At 46.0% G+C, this 22,631-nt stretch overlaps 1 protein-coding gene and 1 long non-coding RNA gene across 6 annotated transcripts; both read left to right on the top strand.

Moving 5' to 3' along the window:
- The first annotated feature begins 1,316 nt into the window (after positions 1 to 1,316).
- On the top strand, positions 1,317 to 14,435 carry LOC310832431 (C-C motif chemokine 5-like). Of its 4 annotated transcripts, XM_083714190.1 has the most exons (5): positions 1,317 to 1,440; positions 4,854 to 4,910; positions 11,658 to 11,714; positions 12,180 to 12,300; positions 13,287 to 14,435. In XM_083714190.1, the coding sequence occupies exons 1-5, from the start codon at positions 1,335 to 1,337 to the stop codon at positions 13,387 to 13,389; spliced, it is 444 nt and encodes a 147-aa protein (XP_083570316.1). In that variant the 5' UTR covers positions 1,317 to 1,334; the 3' UTR covers positions 13,390 to 14,435. The 4 variants fall into 4 exon arrangements, 2 of the variants coding, with proteins under 2 accessions (XP_083570316.1, XP_083570317.1); XM_083714191.1 differs by lacking the exons at positions 11,658 to 11,714; positions 12,180 to 12,300; positions 13,287 to 14,435 and adding exons at positions 6,428 to 6,539; positions 7,742 to 8,392; XR_014558296.1 differs by lacking the exons at positions 1,317 to 1,440; positions 11,658 to 11,714; positions 12,180 to 12,300; positions 13,287 to 14,435 and adding exons at positions 3,976 to 4,137; positions 6,428 to 6,539; positions 7,742 to 8,392 and having other exon boundaries at positions 4,858 to 4,910.
- A 2,791-nt stretch (positions 14,436 to 17,226) lies between these two features.
- Positions 17,227 to 21,637, top strand: LOC310832984. 2 transcript variants are annotated; one of them, XR_014558504.1, is made up of 4 exons: positions 17,227 to 17,266; positions 18,738 to 18,794; positions 19,745 to 19,868; positions 21,247 to 21,637. It is a non-coding gene; the product is annotated as an uncharacterized lncRNA (long non-coding RNA). The 2 variants fall into 2 exon arrangements; XR_014558505.1 differs by lacking the exon at positions 17,227 to 17,266 and adding an exon at positions 17,451 to 17,531.
- Positions 21,638 to 22,631: the final 994 nt, after the last annotated feature.

A 22,631-nucleotide genomic window follows, 5' to 3' on the forward strand; every position in this document is an offset into this window, starting at 1 on the left:
AAGGATTAGACAAATCTTTGTGGGGTAGCTATAGCTACTAGCCACAAGGGTTATTTTGCACCTCCCTAGTCAGAAGCAGTATATGAGTTGCTGGGAATCATAAGTGGGGAGACTCAATGTTGCACTCATGTAGGAACATAGCAACATAAGAAGAGCCAGCAGGGTCAGGCCAGTGGGTCATCTGAGCCCACCAGTCTTCAGTTCTCATAAAGCATTTTCCTTCTGAGTGCTTGTTTTCATTACAAGAGGTGTGATTGATTGAAGAAAACAACAACCTCAAAATAGCTCTGCTGGAGCAAACCAGTGGTACATCTGGTCCAGCACCGTGTTCTGACAGTGGCAGACTAGATGCCCCAATGGGAAACCCACAAGACCTCAGCACAAGAACATTCTCCCCTCCTGGGTTTCCAGCAACTGGTATTCAGAAGCATTGCTGCCTCCGGTTGTGGAGGCAGAGGACAACCACTATGGCTAGTAGCCATTCATAGCCTTATCCTCCATGAATTGGTCTTATCCTCTTTTAAAGCCATACAAGTTGGGGGCCACAACTGCCTCCTGCAAAACATCATTGGATCCTGACATCACTGTCGAGTCTTATGAGAAAGGAATGGCAGTTTCCCTCTATCCACTCTCTCTATGCCCTGCTTCAGTTTATAAGCTTCTATTGTTCTGCCTCTTACACGCCTTTTCTCTAAACTAAAAAGACCAGAACTGTGCAAATAGGGGAGCCCCTCCACCCCCTTGATCATTTTGGGTGCCCTTTTCTCACCTTTTTCCAATTCCACAATATCCTTTTTTAGGTGAGGTGACCAGAACTAATCACAGTATTCCAACTGTGGCCACACCATATATTGGTATAATGTCATTATGCTCTCTGCAGTTTTATTCTCAATTCCTTTGCCAGTGATGCATACCATGGGTTTTACCTTTTCCACAGCTGCTGTGCTCTGGATCAACGTCGCCATTAAGCCATGTCCTCTGACCCCGAGGTCTCCCTTCTAGTCCTTCACCTCCAGTTCACAATCCATGAGCATAATGTGAAATAAATTTGGTTTTTTGCTCCAACCTGCATCGCTTTACACTTGTTTACCTTGAATGGCACTTGCCTGCATCCCAAAAGCATTTTGCCTGGGGCAGATGGGAGAAGAGCAGGAGGAGGGGCTCCGATCAGTGGCTATGCTGCCCAGCTGAGCCAGGCCTAGGCAAGAGGGCCATCACGGGACACAGAATGGATCTCTCAGCCCAGAGGGGGAAGTCTCAAGGGATTACTATTTCAAGCACTGGTTTGTGTCATGTGATTAAATATATCCCCAGAGGAAATCTAAGACGCCACCATGACAAAGCAGTTTCTCTTGAAGTGCCTTTGGTTCCTGGCCCTGCAGAAGCAGACAATGGTCCTCAAAAGCCAAGGAAGGAGAAGAGTGGAAAAAGGAGAACCGGGTAGGCCCTTTTCAGTTTTCTCTTCCCTTTTGCCCTGGGTGCCTCTGAGAAGCAGACACATTTTGCTTTGAAGAAGACCAAGGGCACAAGGCAGTTTCAGCAAGAACATGAGAAGAGCCTGATGGATCTGGTGCCCCATCTAGTCCAGCATCCTGCTCATACCCTGGCCAGCCAGATGCCCATCGTGAGAATTCAACAAGGAACATCCAAGAACAATTCTGAATCATAGAATTGTGGATTTGGAAGAGACCCCAAGGGTCTTCTGGCCCAACCCCCTGCAATGCGTGTGACTAAATATATCCCCAGAGGAAATCCAATACACCACCATAACAAAGCAGTTTCACTTCACCCGGGCTTGGGTCAGGAAAGGTTCCTCGAAAGCAAGGGCAGGAGGAGGGTGGGAAAAGGAGAACCGGAATGCCCTTCTTATTTTGCTCTTCCCTTTTGCCATGGGTGCTCATGAGAAGCCACATAATCTGCAGTATAGAGATAGAGATATAGAGAAAGAGAGATAATTTGTCAGTGGCTTTATCTTGCCCAGGGCAAGCAACTTGCAAGCAAGCAAATATCCTGGGGTAAATTGTGCATAAAAATGCACATAATAGTACAGTGGTACCTCAGGTTACATATGCTTCAGGTTACATACGCTTCAGGTTACAGACTCTGCTAATCCAGAAATAATGCTTCAGGTTAAGAACTTTGCTTCAGGATGAGAACAGAAATCGAGCTCCGGTGGCACGGCAGCAGCGGGAGGCCCCATTAGCTAAAGTGGTGCTTCAGGTTAAGTACGGACCTCCGAAACAAATTAAGTACTTAACCTGAGGTACCACTGTAAATGTAGTTCATGTTGTTTGTTGGCATCCATCTCTCTCGAGAGACAATGGAATGCATGAGCAGCCCTGAGGGTGCAAGCCTGGGCAGTATATATGGTGGTCCTGGGCTGCCCAGATGACAAGACCCCCCTTTTTGCCTTGCCAATGTGGTCCAAAGGAAAGCAGAGCAATATGTTTGCAGCAATATGGCTGCAGGAATTGCTGGAAAGAGATGTACAAGGCACCATCCAGCCATCTTAGGGACTCAACTCTGGATTTGTGTAGGGTTTACCTTGCTCCTGTTCTTCCTCACCCATTATATCCCAACTCCTTTCCTCTTCTTCTGGGGTGTGACCTGTCTCAAACCACCAGTCCAGTACCTCATTCTCTTCCATACACCGCTCTCTGGAATGCTCTTGGGGTGGCTGTCTCCACCACTCCTCCTCACGCAAACAGAACATTCAACAGACTCAACAGCCAAATGGTCTTAAACACAAATCCCATCCTCTCTCTCACTGGTAGCCTGCTCACGCACCCTGTCTCACAAAAATGAATATTAAACTGAAGTTGCAGGTGATGTGCAATAGGAAATGAGTCCTGAGAAGCCCTCGGCCTCTCCAGGTCAGCAACCTGGTCAGCAAAGGAACAAACCCAATTCCCAAGAGCCAGGATTTCCTTGTACCAAGCAGACATCTAAAACACTGCGCTGCCTCTCTCAGCTTCACCAGGAGTCAGCTTCCCTGAGGGCCAGGAGCTCCTTTTACCAAGGACACACACACCCCCCAGCTGCAGTCCAGCAGCCAGAGAGTCATATGTGGCACTTTCTGCAGGAGCTATGAAGCCTAAAGAGAGAACGTTGGAGGAACATCCAAGGCTTGCTTACTGTTCTGTGACATTTTGATTGATCTTGGTGAAGTGTGGGTTTGGAGATTCATTTTATGGAACATCAAAAGCTTCCCTTACATTCCTCACTACACTGTTTTTTTGAGGATTGTATAACTACCCACTCCTTTCATTAAAAAAAGGTAAAGGACCCCTGACAGTTAAGTCCAGTCGCAAATGACTCTGGTGTTGCGGTGCTCATCTCACTTTACTGGCTGAGGGAGCTGACGTTTGTCTGCAGACCGTTTTTCCAAGTCATGTGGCCAGCATGACTAAGCCGCTTCTGGTGAAACCAGAGCAACGCATGGAAACACCATTTACCTTCCCGCCAGAGCGGTACCTATTTATCTACTTGCACTTTGACGTGCTAGGTTGGCAGGAGCTGGGACTGAGCAACGGGAGCTCACCCTGTCACGAGGATTTGAACCACCGACCTTCCAATCAGCAAGCCCAAGGCTCAGTAGTTTAGACCAGTGTTCCCCAACGTTGGGCCTCCAGCTGTTTTGGACTACAATTCCCATCATCACTGGTCTTGCTAGCGAGGGATGATGGGAGTTGTAGTCCAAAAACAGCTGGAGGCCCAAGGTTGGGGAACACTGGTTTAGACCACAGCGCCACCCACATCCTTTCAGTACCTTTCCCCAAAAGAACATGTTTGACCAGTGGTTATTGCAATCTTCAGGGTTTCACTGCTTCCTTCAAGGCAACAGGGACCAGCCTTCTTCTCACTCACCCCCTGGACCCAGTTGTCCAATCCCCTTTTGCAACCCCAGTGGCCAAGGAAGATAAATATCAAACATCCAAGAGGGTTGGGAAGAGATGTGGGCTGAGGTGTGTGCATGTCCTTCTCCTCCCTCCCCATCTACAAGAAGAAGGTTCAACTGTGGAGGCAGACGGGAGATCCGTGCAGCACTGAGAGCAACTGACTCGAAGGAGAAAGGTAGGAGGAATCTCTAGCATAGCAGATCCACAAATTCACCTTGGAAGAAGAGGAGACTACAAGGTAAGATGGAAAGTGAAGGGAACCCCATGGATACAGGACAGAACTGTGGAAGGTCTGGAACTAAAGAGAGGCAAACAAACCCAAACCTTTCTATGTGGGGTTACCTTGTGACGAGAAGAGCCTTGAACTTCCTCTGGGAGAAATAGAGGACTCTTTGTGACCTCCCAGTGAATGAGAAGAGCTTCACAATCTCTGAGAGTAGTTGAGCCCAAAGATCTTACACTGAAGGGGAGCCAGAAGGACTGAAAAAAATAATATGCTGCCCCAAAATCCCTCCTCTCTCTCCCCGCTCCCAGCACAGATAGCAATAGCATGTTAGCATTGGGGAAGCATTGTAGAAAAAACTAATCAAGCAGGATAAATCCTGCTTGGGCTGGGCTATTCATGTGTCAAGAACAGACCAAGGAAGGCACCAGCAAGAAACCCCCAGTCCGAAGGGGTCCTCAGCTTCTCCAGATCAGCCACTTTTGATTCAGGGGAGCAAACACATTTCCTGAGAGCCAGGAGCTCATTGCAACAAGGACATCCCCAGGTTTCAGGGGACCCTGCCTGCTTCTCGGTGGCCTCAACCTGTGGGGTGTCCTCTTTGTCCTCTGAGGACTCTGCATCTGGTACCATTTTGGGGCTGGGAAGAGAGCTGAAGAAGCTTTAGTAGGTTAGCATCATGGAAGCTAAGAGTCCCAGGAATGGGCCTTAAATCTGTTCTTCCTCTCCAGGCAGCATGAAGACCTCTGGGGCTGCCCTCATCTTCCTCCTTCTTGTGGCTATTCCATGTGAGTCCAATCCTTTCCTCTCCCCTGGTAGTTGTCTTACCAGAGTTGGGACTCCCACTGGAGGGTGTCATGCCACTCCCTGGGCCCTGATGGACTTAGGGGTGCTCTGAAATGAGGAGCCCCAAGACGGGCCCTTCCCGTCTGACTCAGACCCACCCCTGCTCCATTCCCATGGGTCCTGCCCCTGGGTTCCACTGAAGGATTGGCACTGAAAACTTTTAAGGCAAGATGGGAGACCACTTTCAGATGCGAGGGGCTTCCCTTGTTGGCCACCTTCCTGGGGCCGCATGCCCAGTGGCACCAAATGTAAAGGTAAAGGTAAAGGGACCCCTGACCATTAGGTCCAGTTGTGACCGACTCTGGGGTTGCGGTGCTCATCTCGCTTTATTGGCCGAGGGAGCCGGCATACAGCTTCTGGGTCATGTGGCCAGCATGACTAAGCCGCTTCTGGTGAACCAGAGCAGCGCACGGAAACACCGTTTACCTTCCTGCCAGAGTGGTACCTATTTATCTACTTGCACTTTTGACGTGCTTTCGAACTGCTAGGTTGGCAGGAGCAGGGACCGAGCAACGGGAGCTCACCCCATCGCAGGGATTTGAACCACCAGCAATGTAGCCGCCCGCAAAAGTGGGGCAGAGCAACTGATATAATCCATGAATTCCAAGCAGGGGGGAAAGGGAGAGGTGTTGTGGTTTTAGCCCAGCCCTCAATTCTCTCTCCCATTCCACAGCAAGGGTGCTTTCCAGCCAGGCACAACCACTCAAAGCAGGGGCAGAGAAGGACTAAGGAGAGGCAAGGCCCATGGAGGGCGCTCTGCATTCCGACCCACAACTTGAGGCTCCCCTCCCCTGCTTTTCAGCATAGGATCATAGAATTGGATGGGACCTCAGGTGCCATCTTCTCCAACCCCCTTCAGTGCAGCAATAGCAGCTCAAGAATCCCTGACAGGTGGCCTGAGTTCAAAAGCCTCCAGCAAAGCAGACTCCTACACCTTCTAAGGAAGTCTGCTCCACTGCAGTGGCAGACACTGGAGTCTCAGATTTCAGCAGCACCCTGCGCAACGCCAAAATTCTGCACCCCCTTGCCTCTCATGCTCCATTGTAAATCATAATGGTGGCATTCTCAGCAGTGCCCCCAAGGCTCCATGCCCACTGAGACCATGCTCCCCTACATCCACCTCTGTCCACTGTCAGTGAGGAAGCACTGCAAAACCAGTGGGAGTCTATAAACTGTAAAATGTATTATTATTATTATTATTTAAGGGCCAGGGGAAGTCTGGAGGGAGGGAGATAAAGAGGCTTGGTGGGGGAGTGGAGTCAGCATTTCAACCAAAGGCTTGAGGCTCCCCTTTCCAGCTTGTTCAGCTTAAAGTCCTCCCTGCAGAGGCAAGGGGGGGGGAGTGTCCAGTGATGCTTCAAGATGACCAATGCAACTCACCTCCCCGAGCAAGAGCTATTAAGTATCCAACAAAAGCAGTCAATAAATAACAGTGCCTGCCTTCTCCTGCTTTCAACAGCTGTGGTATCCAAAAATTTCTGCTGCGCCACATATGCCAAGAAACCATTCCCAAAGCACCAGATAACGGACTATTGGTACCTCACCTATCCATGCAAGATTGATGCTGTAGTGTAAGTTTCTGGTGCAGGGTCAAAGCTGAGAGAACACTTGATTAAGGATGCTTCAACACTGTGGGTGAAGAGAGCTAATGGGACGCTTAAGGCTTTGGAGGCCAGTTCTGAGGTTGGGGGAAGGGATGCAGAAGAGAGACATAAAATCAGAAAGATAGGGAGAAATTGTCACCTTGGAACAGGAAGTGACTCCACTTTGAAAAACATTCAGGAGTTTTAGTAAAGGTAAGAGGTAAGATGATGGAAGTTCAAAAAATGGTGAAAGTGGAAAGAAAAATGCTTTCCTTCCTCTTTCATAACACTATAAATTGTGCACATTCCCTGAAATTGAATGTTGGAAGACTCAGGACAGATCAAAGAAAGGACTTCTTAGCATAGCAGAAAGTCAAAATATGGAACTCATTCCCCCAGGTGGCAGTGATGGCCACCAGCTTGGATGGCTTTCAAAGTGGATTAGACAAATTCATGGAGCAATGGCTGGTAGCCATGATGGTTATGGGCTGCCCCTACAGTCAGAGGCAGCAATGCCTCTGAATACCAGTTGCTGGAAATCACAGGAGGGGAGAAGGGGCTTCTGCTTACATTCTCCTTGCTGGTTTCTCACAGGGATCTGGTTGGCCACTGTGAGAGCAGGAAGCTGGACTAGAGGGGGCATTGGCCTGATCCAGCAAGTCTCTTCTGAGGTTCTTGTGTTCCCTTGGGATCTGCTACGATGCCCAGCTAGGGGGGGATGAAACTCTCCATTTCACATTTGCCTGGTTTTACAGTTATGTTCAGTTTGCCCAATTTAAGTGAAGGTCTTCTAATCTACATGCACTTCTGCAAGCTGCTTCCCCACAACAGGAAGTATTTTTGCACCTGATTTTTCCCAATATGAACATATCTGCATGTTCCAAATTGCTGAAAAACTGAATGGCAAAATTCAGAGAAACATGAAATTTTGGAGGCAAGCCACATCTTGTATTGGATTTGGAAGTATTAGTTTGATAGGTAGACATTAAGTTGGGAACAAAATTAATTTCTCTCCCTCCCCCCACCACCGCCCTTTACACACACACACACACACACACACACACACACCTTACAATGGCAGGACGTTTGAAAAATGAAAGCTTGGAGTCTTGGCACCAAATGCAATGACACCATCCTAAATCCGGTCCACTCTGTAGCACATTGTAAATGCCTGCTTTTCCCCCTGACAGATTCAAATTCAAGAATGGTAAGTTCGGCTGTGCTAATCCAGATGATGAATGGGTGCATGAACTTGTGGCACATGTGGATAAGTTGTATGAACGTCCTTCTCCTGGCAACTACAGACTCCTCAGAAGGAAAAGGAACCCCTGAACCTCAACAACTTCTTTGCTGTTTTGGTGAACTTCCTTTCTGCCTATCTCTCTCCACCTTCAAAAAAAATTATGACTCCTTAATGGCTGAACAGAGTCTTCATCCAATGGTCTCTGTGGCTATCAAGGGAGTGATTTGAGAGCAGCCAGCAGTGATCTCTGAACTTGTCAAATGCCCTTTTCTTAGTTAAGTGTACTTGCCTGGCACAATTGACGTTGTTTCAGAGCTTCTGTTCATGCAAAAAAATTGTCTATTTACAAGCAGTTTCGAAAGACCATCATGTAGTACAGGACAAATCTAGTTCCATACCCCTTAGTGCATGTGATTTACACGCTAACTACCAGGTCTACCCAAAAAAAAATTTCGCTTCTACATTGATGAAAAAGAGCTTGTGAACATATAACTGCTTCATATTGTATACCTGCTTTGACTACCTGCCCTTCCTCTGCTCTGAGTATGCTTGCAGATCAGTTCTCCTGTTGGCTTCCAAAAATAAAGATGCAAACTGCTTTGTGTCTCTCTGAGTCTTTTTCCTCTCTGGTAATCCCACAACGAGGTGGGTTGGACAGGGAAAGGGTGGGAGGGGAGAGGCAGGTCAATCCCCGCCAGGAGGGTAATGTTGCAGTTAGTAATATTGCACAGCTTGAAGCAACTGGATACATTAAAAAACTGACTCATTTTGAAATAAAAATTGTCCAGACCCATAAATATGATTCAAGCTTTACTATCCAGAACCTCTTCAAAACAGATACAAAAAGAAATCAATAATACATCCAGAGTTCCATAAGACATATGGTTGTCCAAGCATAGGCTCAGCATCATCTTAGAAATACAACTCCGAACAGGCCTAGAATCAAAAGTCTCTCTTCGTACAGTATGCATTAGCCTGGAGCTTTATTCTCTTCCAGAGAGACTCATTTCCACATATTTCTCCCACTGTGTCTTGGAACAAAAAACCCCCACTAAGCACAGCTCCCTTCAAAATGGCAATTTGCAATTCAATACCTTAATCATGTGATCTAAGGTTAATCACTCACTTGTAAGAGCAGAGAACATCAACAGTTAATCATTAACCTAACTAGAAGCTTAGAGACTTGACAGAAAAAAACCCCGAGCTGCTTACAATGAAGAATATAAAAGATCTGCTTGTTTTACAAATCACAAAGATTTAAAAAACATTTACATGCCTGTTTCAGATATTTTAAAACCCTGCGATTTAAAAATAATTTTACATACTAAAATTGCATGTTAAAATGGTGTGTCTTGCATGATGAAAGAAAACAATGTAGAGAACCCCTTTGTTGTATCCCTGATCTCTGAGGTGATGGAGGACCTTAAGATCTGAGTGGGCTGATTTGGGAGCAGGGAGTTCTATAGGTCCCAGGGTTCCAAGTCATGAAGGCCTTTGAATGGACAACACCATAAGAACATAAGACAACCGGATGCCTGTAGGAAACCAGCCAGCATCAAGTAGACAAAAGGTTGTTGGAAGAATGTTCTGTCCTGGCTGATTAGCACTGTCAAAACTAAAAATAACAAATCCTGTGTCTGGAGTGGCCCCCAGCTTCTCCTGGTCAGCCAACTTGATCTCAAGGGAACAAAGTCATTTTCTGAGTGCCAGTACACCCCCAAAGCTATGCTCCAGCAGGCAGAGAGTTGGACGTGTCACTTTCTGCAGGATCCACATAGTGGGCAGTCTTCAGAGGGCGTGTAGGAGCAGAATTCTAAACCTTACTCATTATTTTGTGACATTTGGATTAGATACCTTCCAACTGTCCTGATTTTCCAGGGAAAGTCCCAGAATTAAGAAAACCATACCAGCTTCTGATTTAACCTTGGAACATCCCTGTTTCCACTCCCTTGGGCAGCTAAAAGCAGCTGCTGGAAAGTGGGCGAGTCAGAGGAGAGGCCACTGCCACTGAGGCCCAGCCCCACATGACCCATGAGCTCTGAGGAGCAGGCAGAGGGCAGGGCTGCCCTGGGTGGGAAGAAAGGGGGAACGGAGCAGAGTGGAGTGGGAAAGACAGGAAAAGTAAATTAAGAAAGTTAACCTCAGCAGTTCACATTGAGAGTAGAAAAACCAGCAGTACATGAATTTAAGCATTAAAAAACAATTTAAGCCATTCATCTCCACTTGAAATAGACAAAATTTCAAGGGGAGGGTGTTTCAAGATCCCTGCCTCTCCCTCAAAAGGCAAATGCTTTCTATGAAGATCAATTTATTCCCTCCAGCTGAAGTTCTCAAAGCAGACAGTCTATAAACAGACACCAGGAGGTGCTGTAGTTAAAGACATGACCATTGAGCATTCACCTGCAACACAGAAAAAGCAATATATGATATAGTCTAATGGACCGATCAGCCCATTTCTTGTACACAAACAGGCTGAGATTGCTTTGTAACAGGCAAGCTTCAGTGACCTCAAGGGAATAAACTCATTGCTTAAGGGTCTGGGGCTCCTTGTACCAGGAACACACCCACAGCTTCAGTCCAATGGCCAGAGAGTTGGATATGTCCCTTTCTGCAGAATCCACAAAGTCTGAAGAGGGAGCGTAGGAGGAAAATCCCAAGGCCTGCTTACTGTTGTGTGACATTTTGATTGGTTTTGATAATGGTACCTATATGAGGAAGGTGTGGCTGGGGAAGGAGACAGAGGCTCAACACAACTGACTTTGATGGTGAAAGGTGGGACAAATCTGTAGCACACCAGACCCCTAAAACTGAACATGGAGAAGGAGGTGATTACCCATACCAGGTAAGAGGGAAAGCGAGGGGACCTCCAGATATACAGGACAGAATTGTGAAAGATCTATAGCTAAAAAGTAGTAGACAAGCCCAATCCTTTATATGTTTGATGGTGGAACAGACTCCCTTAGAAAGTAGTGGGCTCTCCTTCACTGGAGGTCCTTAAACAGAGGTTGGGTGGCCATCTTTCTGGGATCCTGTGGTTCTTGCATTGCATGTTCAGTTTCTGTTAATTGATTCTCATGAAAACTTACAGATTCTGGCTTCACACAATTAACTCAAGACAGTGTCAATTTACTCTTGGCAGAAAGCCAAGGTCTGCTTGACCTAGAAACTACTTACTCTAATTGGTTAACGACCAGCACTCAACTCTGTTATCTAGGAATGCTAGCACAGTTTGTGTTAGGTGTGTTAGGAGTAGGAGTGCTGTGTATGGTTAAGAGAGAGAGAGAGAGAAAGGATTTATTTTGCTTTGTTTTGTATGCAGAAACTCTGCTGGTTTTATTTTTCCTTTTAATAAATCCTGTAAATAGTTATTCTGAGTCTAGCTGACTAGTCATTTCCACCTCAACTAGCTTCTTCGCTGTGCAGGAAAACTCTGCTACGTTTGGGCTAAAGCCATTAGAGCTATGCCGATTGCAAGGGGCTGGACAAGGTGAATCTTGGGATCCCTCCCAGCTCTATAATTCTATTATTGTATGTTGTTGCTCCTTGGCCTGGACCTGAACCTTTTGGTGCCAGAATTCTCAAGGACTGCGGTGGGGGGACTCTCTTCTTCCACTGATAGCTCTGGGGGTCTTCATCAACCCAGAGGGTCCCCCTCAAGGGCATCCTCAGCATTGATTTCACAGGAATGTTCCTGATCCTGGACCTGTGGGTGTCCTGTTTGTCCTTTGGGGACTCTGTGTCTGGAACCAGACTGGGGTTGGGGGTGGTATGCAAAGGGACCCCAGGAGGAGCTTTAGGCGTTGAGCATCACAGAAGCCCAGGTTGCTCCTGGAAATGTCCTGAAATCTCCTCTTCCTCTCCAGGCAGCATGAAGATCTCTGGAGCTGCCGTCACTTTCCTCCTCCTCCTGGCTACTCCACGTGAGTTGATTCCTCTCCTCTCCCTTGATAATTGTTCTAGGAGATTTGGGACTCACACCAGAGTTGATCGTGTTCATTCCATGAGCTTGATGGTCCTGGGGGATGGAGGTCAGATGGAGCAGGAATCAGATCAGATTATATCAGGCAGGTGCCTTCACTGCACTCTTTTGGGCGCCTGCAAAAATAATTTTTGTTTAGACAAGCCCGGCCAAAACTTGATACGAGTTTTAAATCCGTTTGTAATGTGTTGTTGTTTTAACTTTTTAAAATAATTAAATTGTTATTCATTTTTAAAAATTGATCGTTTTATTGCTTTATCCCTTTTTGTAAAGAGCTTTGAGGGCTTGTTTGTTTTCTTTTTACAACCAATTAGTGCATAAATCTTATGAAATAGATCTGCCAATGTGATCACTGCTCAGGACCTAATATGTCTGGTAACTCAGCCATGATGTTTGCTCTTCTCAGCCCTGACAGGTCGGCGGACTCCCGCTCCCGGCTGCTGCCTAAGCAACTCTAAAGTTCCAATCCCAAAGAGTGAAGTCGAGGATTATGCCCTCAGCTGGCCTTACTGCCTGCGTTCTGTGGAGTGAGTTTTTGGGAACGGGCAAAAGGCAGGAGGGCTGTTGGCCAATTGGCAGGGAAGGGGTTGAAGAAACATGGTGAACAAAGGGTTAGGCATTTGGGGGCCATTTGTTTGTTTGTTTGGAAGAGGAAGGCAGCAGAGAAGCCAGAATAGAGAATGAGATAATTAGGGGGTCGGAGGGAAGAGTAGGAATTAGCTCAGTGGTAAGAGCATCTGCTTGGCATGCAGAAGGTCCAGCTTCAATCCCCAACAGCCTCTACAGTAGGGCTAGGAAAGACCCCTGTGTGAAAATGCTGGAGAGTTCCTGCCAGTCAGGTAGACATTACTGAGCTAGATGGAGCAATGGTCTGACTCATCAAAAGGCAGCTTCATTAGCTGAGACTGGCTTTGTTGTTACAACAACAAAAATTCCTTCCAGTAGCACCTTAAAGACCAACTAAGTCAGTTCTTGGTATGAGCTTTCGTGTGCATGCACACTTCTTCAGATATCTGAAGAAGTGTGCATGCACACGAAAGCTCATACCAAGAACTGACTTAGTTGGTCTTTAAGGTGCTACTGGAAGGAATTTTTGTTGTTGTTACAGTTTCATTCAGTTTCCCAGCATTAAGTTCAACACTTGCAGACGTTATGGTGCCCTTTGCTCTGATTTATATGCATTTTTTGCAAGCAAATCCCTCAGCACAGAGTGTGTGTTTGGAACATCCTTTTCACTAACACAGATATTTTGTGTCCATTCTTTAATGGGAGAAATATATGGGAAAATTCAGAGCAATTTTTGAAAGCAAGCTGTGTTCCAGCAGGCATACTGGTTTGGGAAGTGGGAATTGTGTAGGTGGGAATTCAGGTGTGAGCAGAACAAATTTCTGCCCCATCTCGGTGCCTTCCATTGTGGCAGGTGGACTACCCAATTAAAGTGGGGTCCTTGGGCAAATGGAGAATTAAAAGGGTATACTCAGTGGCCGACTGTGGGTGCTTGCTACTCTGACAGGTTTCATCTCAAGCATGGTAAATTCAGGTGTGCTGACCCGGATCAGCCGTGGGTCCATGAACTCATGGAATACATAGACAGCCTTGAAGATCCCTGCAGCTGAAACTGGCACCAATTGCAGAGCCCTTCCTAGGAGAAGCTACCCTGAAGCTACTCAGCAACACCATGGCTGCTTTGCTGGACTTTCTCCCTCTCTCTCTTTCTCCCTCTCTAACCCCTTCCCCAAAGTTTTGGCCCCTTCACACTGAACAGAGTCTTAGGCCCTGTCGGCACTATGCATTTAAATCAGGATCATACCACTTTAAACCATACCCTCCAACGTTCCTCAGATGAAAATAGGGACATTTCTCGCTCTGAAGTTGACATGTGTCCCTTTCTTACCTTGGTACAATAGACACCATAACACACAACTGTCCCGTCTTTACCGGGACATTCCAGAATTGCAGGAACTGCCCCAGCTTCTGATTCCATCCTGGGATGTCCCAGGATTTCAGCCAAGGGGGACCAAAAGACACATGTGTTTTGGTTCTGCACCTTTGCTTGCTGGCCAGTTGCTGCCCACCACACACAAATGAGAAGGGCCACAGCTTCCTGAAGAACAGTGCTGCTTCTGGAAGTAAGGCACTGTGGCCCTCCTTGTGCATGTGGGGGGAGGCAAGCAGCCCCCACCAGCACAAGGGTGAGCAGCGATGAATGTGGCAGACATTGGCAGGAGCACACACACATGAGCTTGTAAGGTGGCAGCCAAGCGAGTGGTGGCAGGAGGGTGCGAGTGGCAGCAGGATGGTGGGTGGGGTGTCCCTATTTCTTCTTGGGAACTGTTGGAGCTTATGTATACACTGTTTGGGGGTTTCTGTTCGTGCAAACAGCCATCTACTACCCTACCAGAAACTTTGAAAAACCACCTTGTTGATTTCCAGACTGTGGCTCCGAAACAGATCCTGTTCCCTATCTCATTGTACGTGTTAATTTACATCTTTAAGTACCTTTTTTTAATTGCAAATGCTTTGCCCTCTGCATTGAACAAAGTGAACTTGAGAAAACCCAAGTCCAGCCTCCTATATCGCTGCTTAGACCACCTTCCCCTTCTCTGTTCTGAGCATGTCAGCAAATCAGTTCTCTCACTGACTTCTTCCTAAAATAAATATGTGATGGACTTCATTTCTGTCTTTTGCTGTGTCCTTCTCTTTGCTGAAAATCCCAAAATGATGTGGGTTGGATCAGAAAAGGGAGGGAGGGGTTTAGAGTTAATTAAACACATTTGATGATGGAATGGGTTTTATATTTGATTTTATTCTGTGAACCGCTCTGAGACCTCCAGGTATAGGGTGGTATATAAATTCAATCAATCAATAAAAATAAATCCAATAATTACCCCCATTCAAAATCCCCAAAGCAGACAATCAATAAGCAATCCCGAAGAGGTGTGATATTTGGCCGTTCAGCACTTTCCAGTAAATGATATTTGATCTGCAATATAGAAAAAGCAAAATTTGATCTAGATCCCACACTCAATCAATTTATTGCATACTAACAGGCTCTTCATCTTCAAAATCAAATGACCTCATCACAGGTCAGCCACTCTGAACTCAAGCAAAGAAACACATTTCCCTGAGGGCCAGAAGCTCCTTGTACCAGGAACAAACTCATAGCTTTGGTCCAGGGGCCAGAGAGTTGGACATATCCCTTTCTGCAGAATCCATGAAGCCTGAAGAAGGGGCATAGAAGGAAAATCCCAAGTCTTGCTTACTGTTCTGTGACATTTTGATTGGTCTTGATAAAGTTATTGCCTTACTGTGGGCTATTGGATTCTTCTTATCAAGAACAACAAGAGGTCCCTTTCATTCCCACAACACCCACTTTTTTAGGGACTGCCACCCACTCCCTTGAGTACCTTGCCCCCCAAATGTGTGGTTGGTTGATAGTTATTGTATTTAGTGGGACAGGCTAGGTTTTGGTTTGGGGTTGGGTTGTGGAGGGGAACCACAAGCTGTACAGCAAAAGGGAATTCAACGCAGAAGTTGGTGGTATGGCTTGCTGTCAAGTGAGATGTCTGCATCATCTGTCTTCCTCCAACCACGGAAGGTAAAATGTTGTGTACATATTCTAAAAGCAATTTCCCCTTGCATAGTTTGTTTAGCACATTTGAACTCCAGATTCCACTCCTCTCTAAGTTCCTGAACATCCACCTTCCAAAAATATACAAAGCATCTATGAATGGTTATGGGTTCAGCTTTCTGTGAAGATCAATTTATTCCCTCCAGCTGAAGTCCTCAAAGCAGACAATCTATAAACAGACACCAGGAGCTGTTGTATTTAAAGACATAGCCATTCAGCCCTCAGTGGTGATATTTGAACTGCAACGTAGAAAAGGAATATGTGATCTAGTGGATAGATCCCACAATCAACCCATTTCTTGCAAACAAACAAGCCCATCTTCAAATTCTGATTACTTCGTAACAGGAAAGCCACTTTGAGCTCAATGGAACAAACTCATTGTTTGAAGGTCTGGAGCTCCTTGTACCAGGAACAAACCTATGGCTTTGGCCCAGTGGCCAGAGAGTTGAACATGTCCCTTTCTGCAGAATCCATGAAGCCTGAAGAAGGAGCATAGAAGGAAAAACCCAAGTCTTGCTTACTGTTCTGTGACATTTTGATTGGTCTTGATAAAGTTATTGCCTGACTGTGGACTATTGGATTCTTCTTATCAAGAACAAGACATTCCTTTTATTCCCAGTTTTTTGGGGACTGTCTATCACCCACTCCCTTGAGTACCTTGCCCTTAAACTGTGTGACTGGTTGATAGTTATTGCAACCTATTGCAATTTTTAAAATAAATTTATTTATTTGGTTTTTCAAATTAAAATTTTGCAGAGATATAACAAACATAAATAATCAAAACAAGATTCCAATGAATCCCCTGGACTTCCATCCTCCCCTTTGTGGGTCCTATTATTTATCATTTCCTTCCTCATCTTTTATGGTAGTCCAAATCTTTTACATCTCCATGGTATCCAGAATTCACCCTTAAACTACAAGTGATATTCCAATCCTACTAACGATTTTAACTGTTTACAATGGTCTTTAAGATAAGTTATAAATTTCCCCCATTCCTTATTTTTTAAAAATTAAGGAATGGCCACAGGGAGTTGGGTATGTTCAACCTGGAGAAGATGGAAAGGTGAAAGTTATCTTCAAATATCTGAAGGGCTGTCACACAGAAGATGGAGGAAACTCGTTTCCTGCTGCTCCAGAGGGTGGGAGCAGAACCAATGGATTCAAATGACAAGAATGGCGATTCCAACTAAACGTTAGGAAGAACTTTAAAAGCTGTTTGACAGTGAGACAGATGTATTTGGAAGGTGGTGGACTCTCCTTTGCTGGAGGTTTTTAGACTGAGGTGGATGGTCACCTGTCAGGAATTACTGTATTTTTCGCACCAGACCATAAGATACACCTAGTTTTTGGAGGAGGAAAACAAGGAAAAAAATATTCTGAATCCCAGAAGCTAAAACAGCAAGAGGAATCGCTGCACAGCTATCCCTCTTGCTGTTCTGGCTTCTGGGATAGCTGTGCAGGTTGCACTCGCTCCATAAGACGCACACACATTTCCCCTTACTTTTTAGGAGGGAAAAAGTGTGTCTTATAGAGCAAAAAATTACGGCATTTAGCTGTGATTCCCACATTGCAAGGGGTCCCTTTCAACTCTATGGTTCAAGAGCTGGTTCTGTGGTTCAAGGCATCTGAGACTGACCACCTCTCACAAGGCACCATTAATTGTCTTCTCTACCCAGCTGGCCAATCCCATTTTGTGACCTCCTTAACCAAGGATCAAGCATGCATAGGAATTGTGATAGGATGTGGGTTGGGGTGGATGCAGGCCCTGCCCTCTCCTGCCTATCTATAAGGGGAAGATGCATTTGGGGGAGGAGACAGAGGTTCAGCGCAGCACTGAGAGCAACTGGCTTTGAAGGTGAAAGGTAGGAGGACTCTGTAGCAAAGGAGTTTGTTCCAAAAACTGACCTTGGAGAAGGAGGCAGTTACAATGTAAGTGGGAAGTATTCTGAGAAGAGGAACACAGTGAACTCAGGAAATTCAGAACAGAATTATGGAAGGTCTGGAATGAAAACGAGGCAGGCAAGCCAACCCTTTCTATGTGGGACTGTCCTGGGATGCAAAGAATAGCCATCACTTGAGGACATCCATCCAAGCTTTGCATTCAACTGATCAAATACTGGCTTCCAGGTAGATCTCTGCTTTCTCACACAGGGTGACAAACCCAGTAGCTTTCTAAGAGACCCAGACTAAGCTCCTGCCACTTGGGAACTAAGCCATTTCATAGGCGACCCACCATGTGAAATACTCTCCCTATTGATAGTTGGAGGTCACCAACGGTGGTGTTTTCACCATCAGTGAAACACCTGTTTATTTACCCGGCCTTTTACCAACTGCTAGTAAAGGTTCCCTATTGCCTTTGGGGCCTTTGCTGTTTTCACTTCTAAGTACTCTTTTTTTAGAGATTACTGTCATGTTTTATGATGTGATAACAAAAAGCAGTATATAAATTCCGAAAATTAGTTAATTAGTTAATTAAACCCTAAGATCCAGATGGGGAGGCCATAAGTCAGATCAACAGAGGACGTCACTGTATAAGCCTGATTGGCAGTAGAAATAATTATTGTTTGTTTGTTTGTTTGTTTGTTTACATGCAACCCATCTGACTGGGTTGCACCAGTCACTCTAGGCAGCTGCCAAAAAATGAAAACACAGAAAGATATCAAACATTGAAAACTTCCGTGTATAGGGAACTTCCCTATAAAATGATTCCACCTTGCAGAAAAAAAGACTCTTGCAATAAATTGCCCTTCAGGAAAACGTCAAAGACCTGAGTTTCTCCCAGCAACTGAAAGGCTAAAGCAGAATACAGTTTAGACTCTGGCCTCCTAGACCACACCAAACCACAACTGCTAGCAGAGGAGTTTCAGGTATTGCTTACTCATGAGTAGGCTGCTTACTCATGAGAAGGCCCCTTTTACTCAAGTGTTCCATGGTGACTTGGATATGCATGCTGTGCTGTTGCTTTTCGGCTCAGCCGTGGCCTTCTGAAGGACCAAGGGAGGGGGAGAGAGGGAGAGATTCATAGAATCATAGAACTGTACAGTTAGAAGGGATACCCACAGGGCATCTAACCCAACTCCCTGCAACCTCCTCCTCTGACAGCTCCAGGGCTTCTTAAGCAGGTCTCTCAGCCTAGAAGGCTTAGCATTTGTTCAGAGGGGACCTTGCCTGCTCCTGGATCTGTGTCCTGGTTGTCCTCTGAGGACTCAGTGTCTGGTATTGGGTCAGAGCTGAGAATAGCATCTCAAAGGAGAGGTGGAGCTTTAGGTGGTCAGCATCACAGAAGCAGAGGAAGCCTCTGAAATGGTCCTGAAATCTCCTCTTCCTCTCCAGACAGTATGAAGATCTCAGGGGCTACTGTTGCCTTACTCCTTGCTGTGGCAGCTCTGCGTGAGTCAACCTGACTTTTCAATTTGTACAGTACTATACATTCCAGCCAGGGACGCATTTGGCACTGTGGGTTAAACTGCAGAGCCTAGGACTTGCCGATCAGAAGGTCAGCGGTTCAAATCCCTGCAACGGGGTGAGCTCCCATTGCTCGGTCCCTGCTCCTGCCAACCTAGCAGTTCGAAAGCACATCAAAGTGCAAGTAAATAAATAGTTACCGCTCCGGCGGGAAGGTAAACGGCGTTTCCGTGCACTGCTCTGGTTTGCCAGAAGCGGCTTAGTCATGCTGGCCACATGACCTGGAAGCTGTATGTACCCGGAAGCAAGATGAGCGCCGCAACCCCAGAGTTGCCGCGACTGGACCCAGTGGTCAGGGGTCCCTTTACCTTTTATACATTCCAGCCACAAAATAATAATAATAAACAACCTCTCATAATCATCACAGTATGAGGATGCATTCCACAGTATGAGGATGCTCAACAACTTTGACCTGAACCCCCAAAAAGGGGATTGATCACTGCCAGTTTTTAACTCTGTGAGTAGATCACAGTCTCTTGGGAGTTGGCCACTCTTGTTAAGTCCAACCCCCTGCAGTGCCTGATAGATGGACACCCAACCTCTTCTTAAAAGCCTCTGAGGAAGGAGAGTCCATCACCTTTTGAGAGAATCCATTCCACTGTGGAATGTTCTCCCTAATGTTTAGGGCTGTGACGGATATGGCCCTGGATTTGAGAGAAAGACAGGGAGGCCTGGTAGAAGGGAAGACCCACACAGACCCCAGCCCTGATGTCTTTCAACTTAAATGCCTCCACAGAGAGAGACAAGGGGTGCTATCCTCCAGTCAAGTGGATGGTGATGTCTCCGGATGTTTGATGCAAATAAACTCCCATAGCTTTAGCTCTTGGGCATCTTACACATTTCACAATATGAATAGCAATGCCTGCTCTCCCCAGCTCTCCAGGCTCGACGGGATGCCCCACCTGGCTGCTGCACTGCCCATTATCCAGGAAGTGTGGGACCCAATGCCGTAGTGGATTATTTCTACCCCAACCCTAAATGCGCTCTGCCTTCTGTGGTGTAAGTTTTGGGGAATGGGTGAAAGCCAAGGTGTCAGTTGCCTAATGGTGGGGGGTCAGGAAAGATGGGAAGCAAAGACTTAAGCATTTGGGAGCTGGGTTTGGGTTTGGGCAGTGGGAACGATAGATTGAGAAAATCAGGAGTGCGTTGGAGGGAAAAGAAGGAGCTGAGACTGATTTTGCTTCCCCACTAGGGAAGGGCAGATCCTTCAGTTTCAATTTCTCTCTATTTTCCCATCTTAAATTCAGCATTTGCAGACATTCTGGTGCACCTTTGATCCAAAATATGTGAATTCCCCAGGAAAGAGTGCTTGTTTGTGCATTATTTTCACTAACAGAGACGTTTTTGTCTGCACTGGAGAACTGTATCCAAAATTCAGAGAAGTCCAAGTGTTTAAGGCGGGCATGCTGCTTTGGGAAGTGGGGATTTGCCTGGCAGGCTCGCATTTAATGGTGAGCAAAATTAATTTCTGCCCCCTCTCTACACCCCACTGAGAACATGGGATCTGTGGCGAGGGCAGGCCTGGTGCCTTTTAACAAGGAAGATGGCCTGCCTGCCTGTTTTACCAGTTCCAGAAGTGGAGAAATAATGGAGAAATAAATAGCCCTTGTTCAGTGACCCATTGAAAATGCATTTGGGACTTTTTAGTTCAGAGAAAAAGCAAGTAAGAGGTGACACGACAGACGTTTATAAAAATGATGTCTGGCATGAGAAAATGGGTAGAAAAACCCAGCCAGTAAATAATAAAGTTGTTGTTGTTGTTGTTGTTGTTGTTGTTGTCGTTGTTGTTGTTGTTAGTCTCCCTCTCTCATAACACCAGGCCATAATATGACCACACCCTATGTCCTCCTAGGACAGAGAAAAGAGTCTTTATTCATGAAGCCACAAAACAGATATGCCCACAGATCGCGCTAATCCGACCAATGAGCACATGAAACTGTGCTAGCACTGCCAGCCAGGATTTGCAAGCACTGCCCGCTGGGGGTGCCAGCACCGCCCACCGATCGTGAAAATCCGACCGCCGATCGCATAAAACTGCCCGACGGGGATGCCCGACGGGATCAGCGAGTGCTGATCGCCGGGGGATTTGTGCAATCAGAGGGCGGATTTTCATGACGACAATCATACCACTCGTGATCCGCCCAGAGGGATTTTGTCACACACCCCAGGCATGACACCTGGGGCGGACCGCACCCCCCGCACCTCTCCTTGTGACGCCCCTGCTTCTCCACTAGAGTGGTTCTCTCGTTTTCAGGCCCCGCTTGCTGGTTTCCTACAGACATCTGTTTGGCCACTAGGAGGACAGGAGGCTGGTTGAGATGAACCTGAGCCATTAGGGGTTATCTTATCCTCTTACGGCTTCTCCTTTCCTTGACAGGTTTATTTTGCTTATCCAGAAGCAGCTCTGCGCTAACCCAAAAGCTGAATGGGCCATTAAACTTGTGAGATTCTTAGATGCAAAGCATGGGATCTCCTCCTGAACCATCGTGGCTCTGCCTGATTTCCATTGTGCGGCTGCAGGATGAATTTATTTCCATACCAAATTGTATGTGTTGATTTATGCACATTAATTTACATATTTAAGTAGCTTTTTCTTTTTCTTTTTTGCAAGCGCTTTGCCCTCTGAACTGAGTGAAAGAGAGCTTGAGAACACATAGCTACAGACATCTGTATCCCATCTTAGACCAATTGCTGCTTATCTGTTCTGAGCCTGTCGGCAGGTCAGTTCTCTTGCTGGGTTCTTTCAAAAAATAAAGATGTGAAATGTCTCCTCTCTGTCTCTTGCTGAGTCCTTCTTTTCTCTGGGAATCCCAAAAGGAAGTGAGTTGAGCTGGAAAGTGGGGGGAGGAGCTCCGTGACATCCTCCAGGGTCCATCTTGGAAGGGGAGGGGGATACAGGTCATGCCCACAACATACATTCTATTTTGTTGTTAAATCGTTTTTATTAATTTTCAATAAAAACATCCAATTAACATATCAAATCACAATCCAATTAAAATAAAAAACTAAATAAAAAAAGACCAAATTACCATCCAACTTATAATTATTAATTTTTTTTGGACTTCCCATAGTCTGGACCTTGAAGCATATCTCCAAATCTCAGTCCTGCCTCTCCATGTTGCTTCCATATTTTCCACATCTCGATTTTAACACTTTAGCCCACAACATACATTCTAAGTGTTCCTGCACCACCATAAACGTCCTGACATCACACAAAAAATCCTGGGAAGTGTAATTTGTTATGGGTGCTGAGAAATGATAGCAAACCATGCAGAGAGCTACTGTTCTGTGCATCTTGAACAGGCTGTGGGATTCTTTGGGCAGAAGTCATTAAAGTTCAAGTGGTATCACAGATGCTGTGAATAGGACTAGAGACTGTTTTGCAATCTGAGGTTCATGTTCTGAGGTTCAAGTTTAAAGTTTATTCAGAGCATCAGAAAAAACAGGAGTATTGGCCGCCCGGATGCTGCTAGCCCAGAGATGGAAGGAAGAGACAACCCCGACCAAAGAAGAATGGCAGATCAAGTTGATGGACTATGCTGAAACGGCAAGAGTAACTGGGAAGCTCAGGAATCAAGAAGAAGAGAAATTTTAAAAGGAATGGGAAATGTTCATAATGTATAAACTAAATCATTGCAAATAGGTTGAAACATTAGCAGGCTTTTAAATGCACTAATAGAAACCACAGATTTAGGAAGATGGAAATTTTGGAGAAGTATTGATATGCAGATGAAAATAGAATTAAGAAGACCCATGGATGGG

Source organism: Podarcis gaigeae (assembly GCF_964106915.1).
Source record: "Podarcis gaigeae genome assembly, chromosome: 15".
NCBI lineage: Eukaryota > Metazoa > Chordata > Lepidosauria > Squamata > Lacertidae > Podarcis > Podarcis gaigeae.

Bases quoted from the DNA above. Each gene is read 5' to 3' on its own strand.
- LOC310832431 (XM_083714190.1), top strand. From the start codon at position 1,335: ATGACAAAGCAGTTTCTCTTGAAGTGCCTTTGGTTCCTGGCCCTGCAG. The intron at 1,441-4,853 runs GTAGGCCCTTTT...CTTCCTCTCCAG, and splicing joins AGTGGAAAAAGGAGAACCGG to GCAGCATGAAGACCTCTGGG. The intron at 12,301-13,286 runs GTGAGTTTTTGG...CTACTCTGACAG, and splicing joins TACTGCCTGCGTTCTGTGGA to GTTTCATCTCAAGCATGGTA.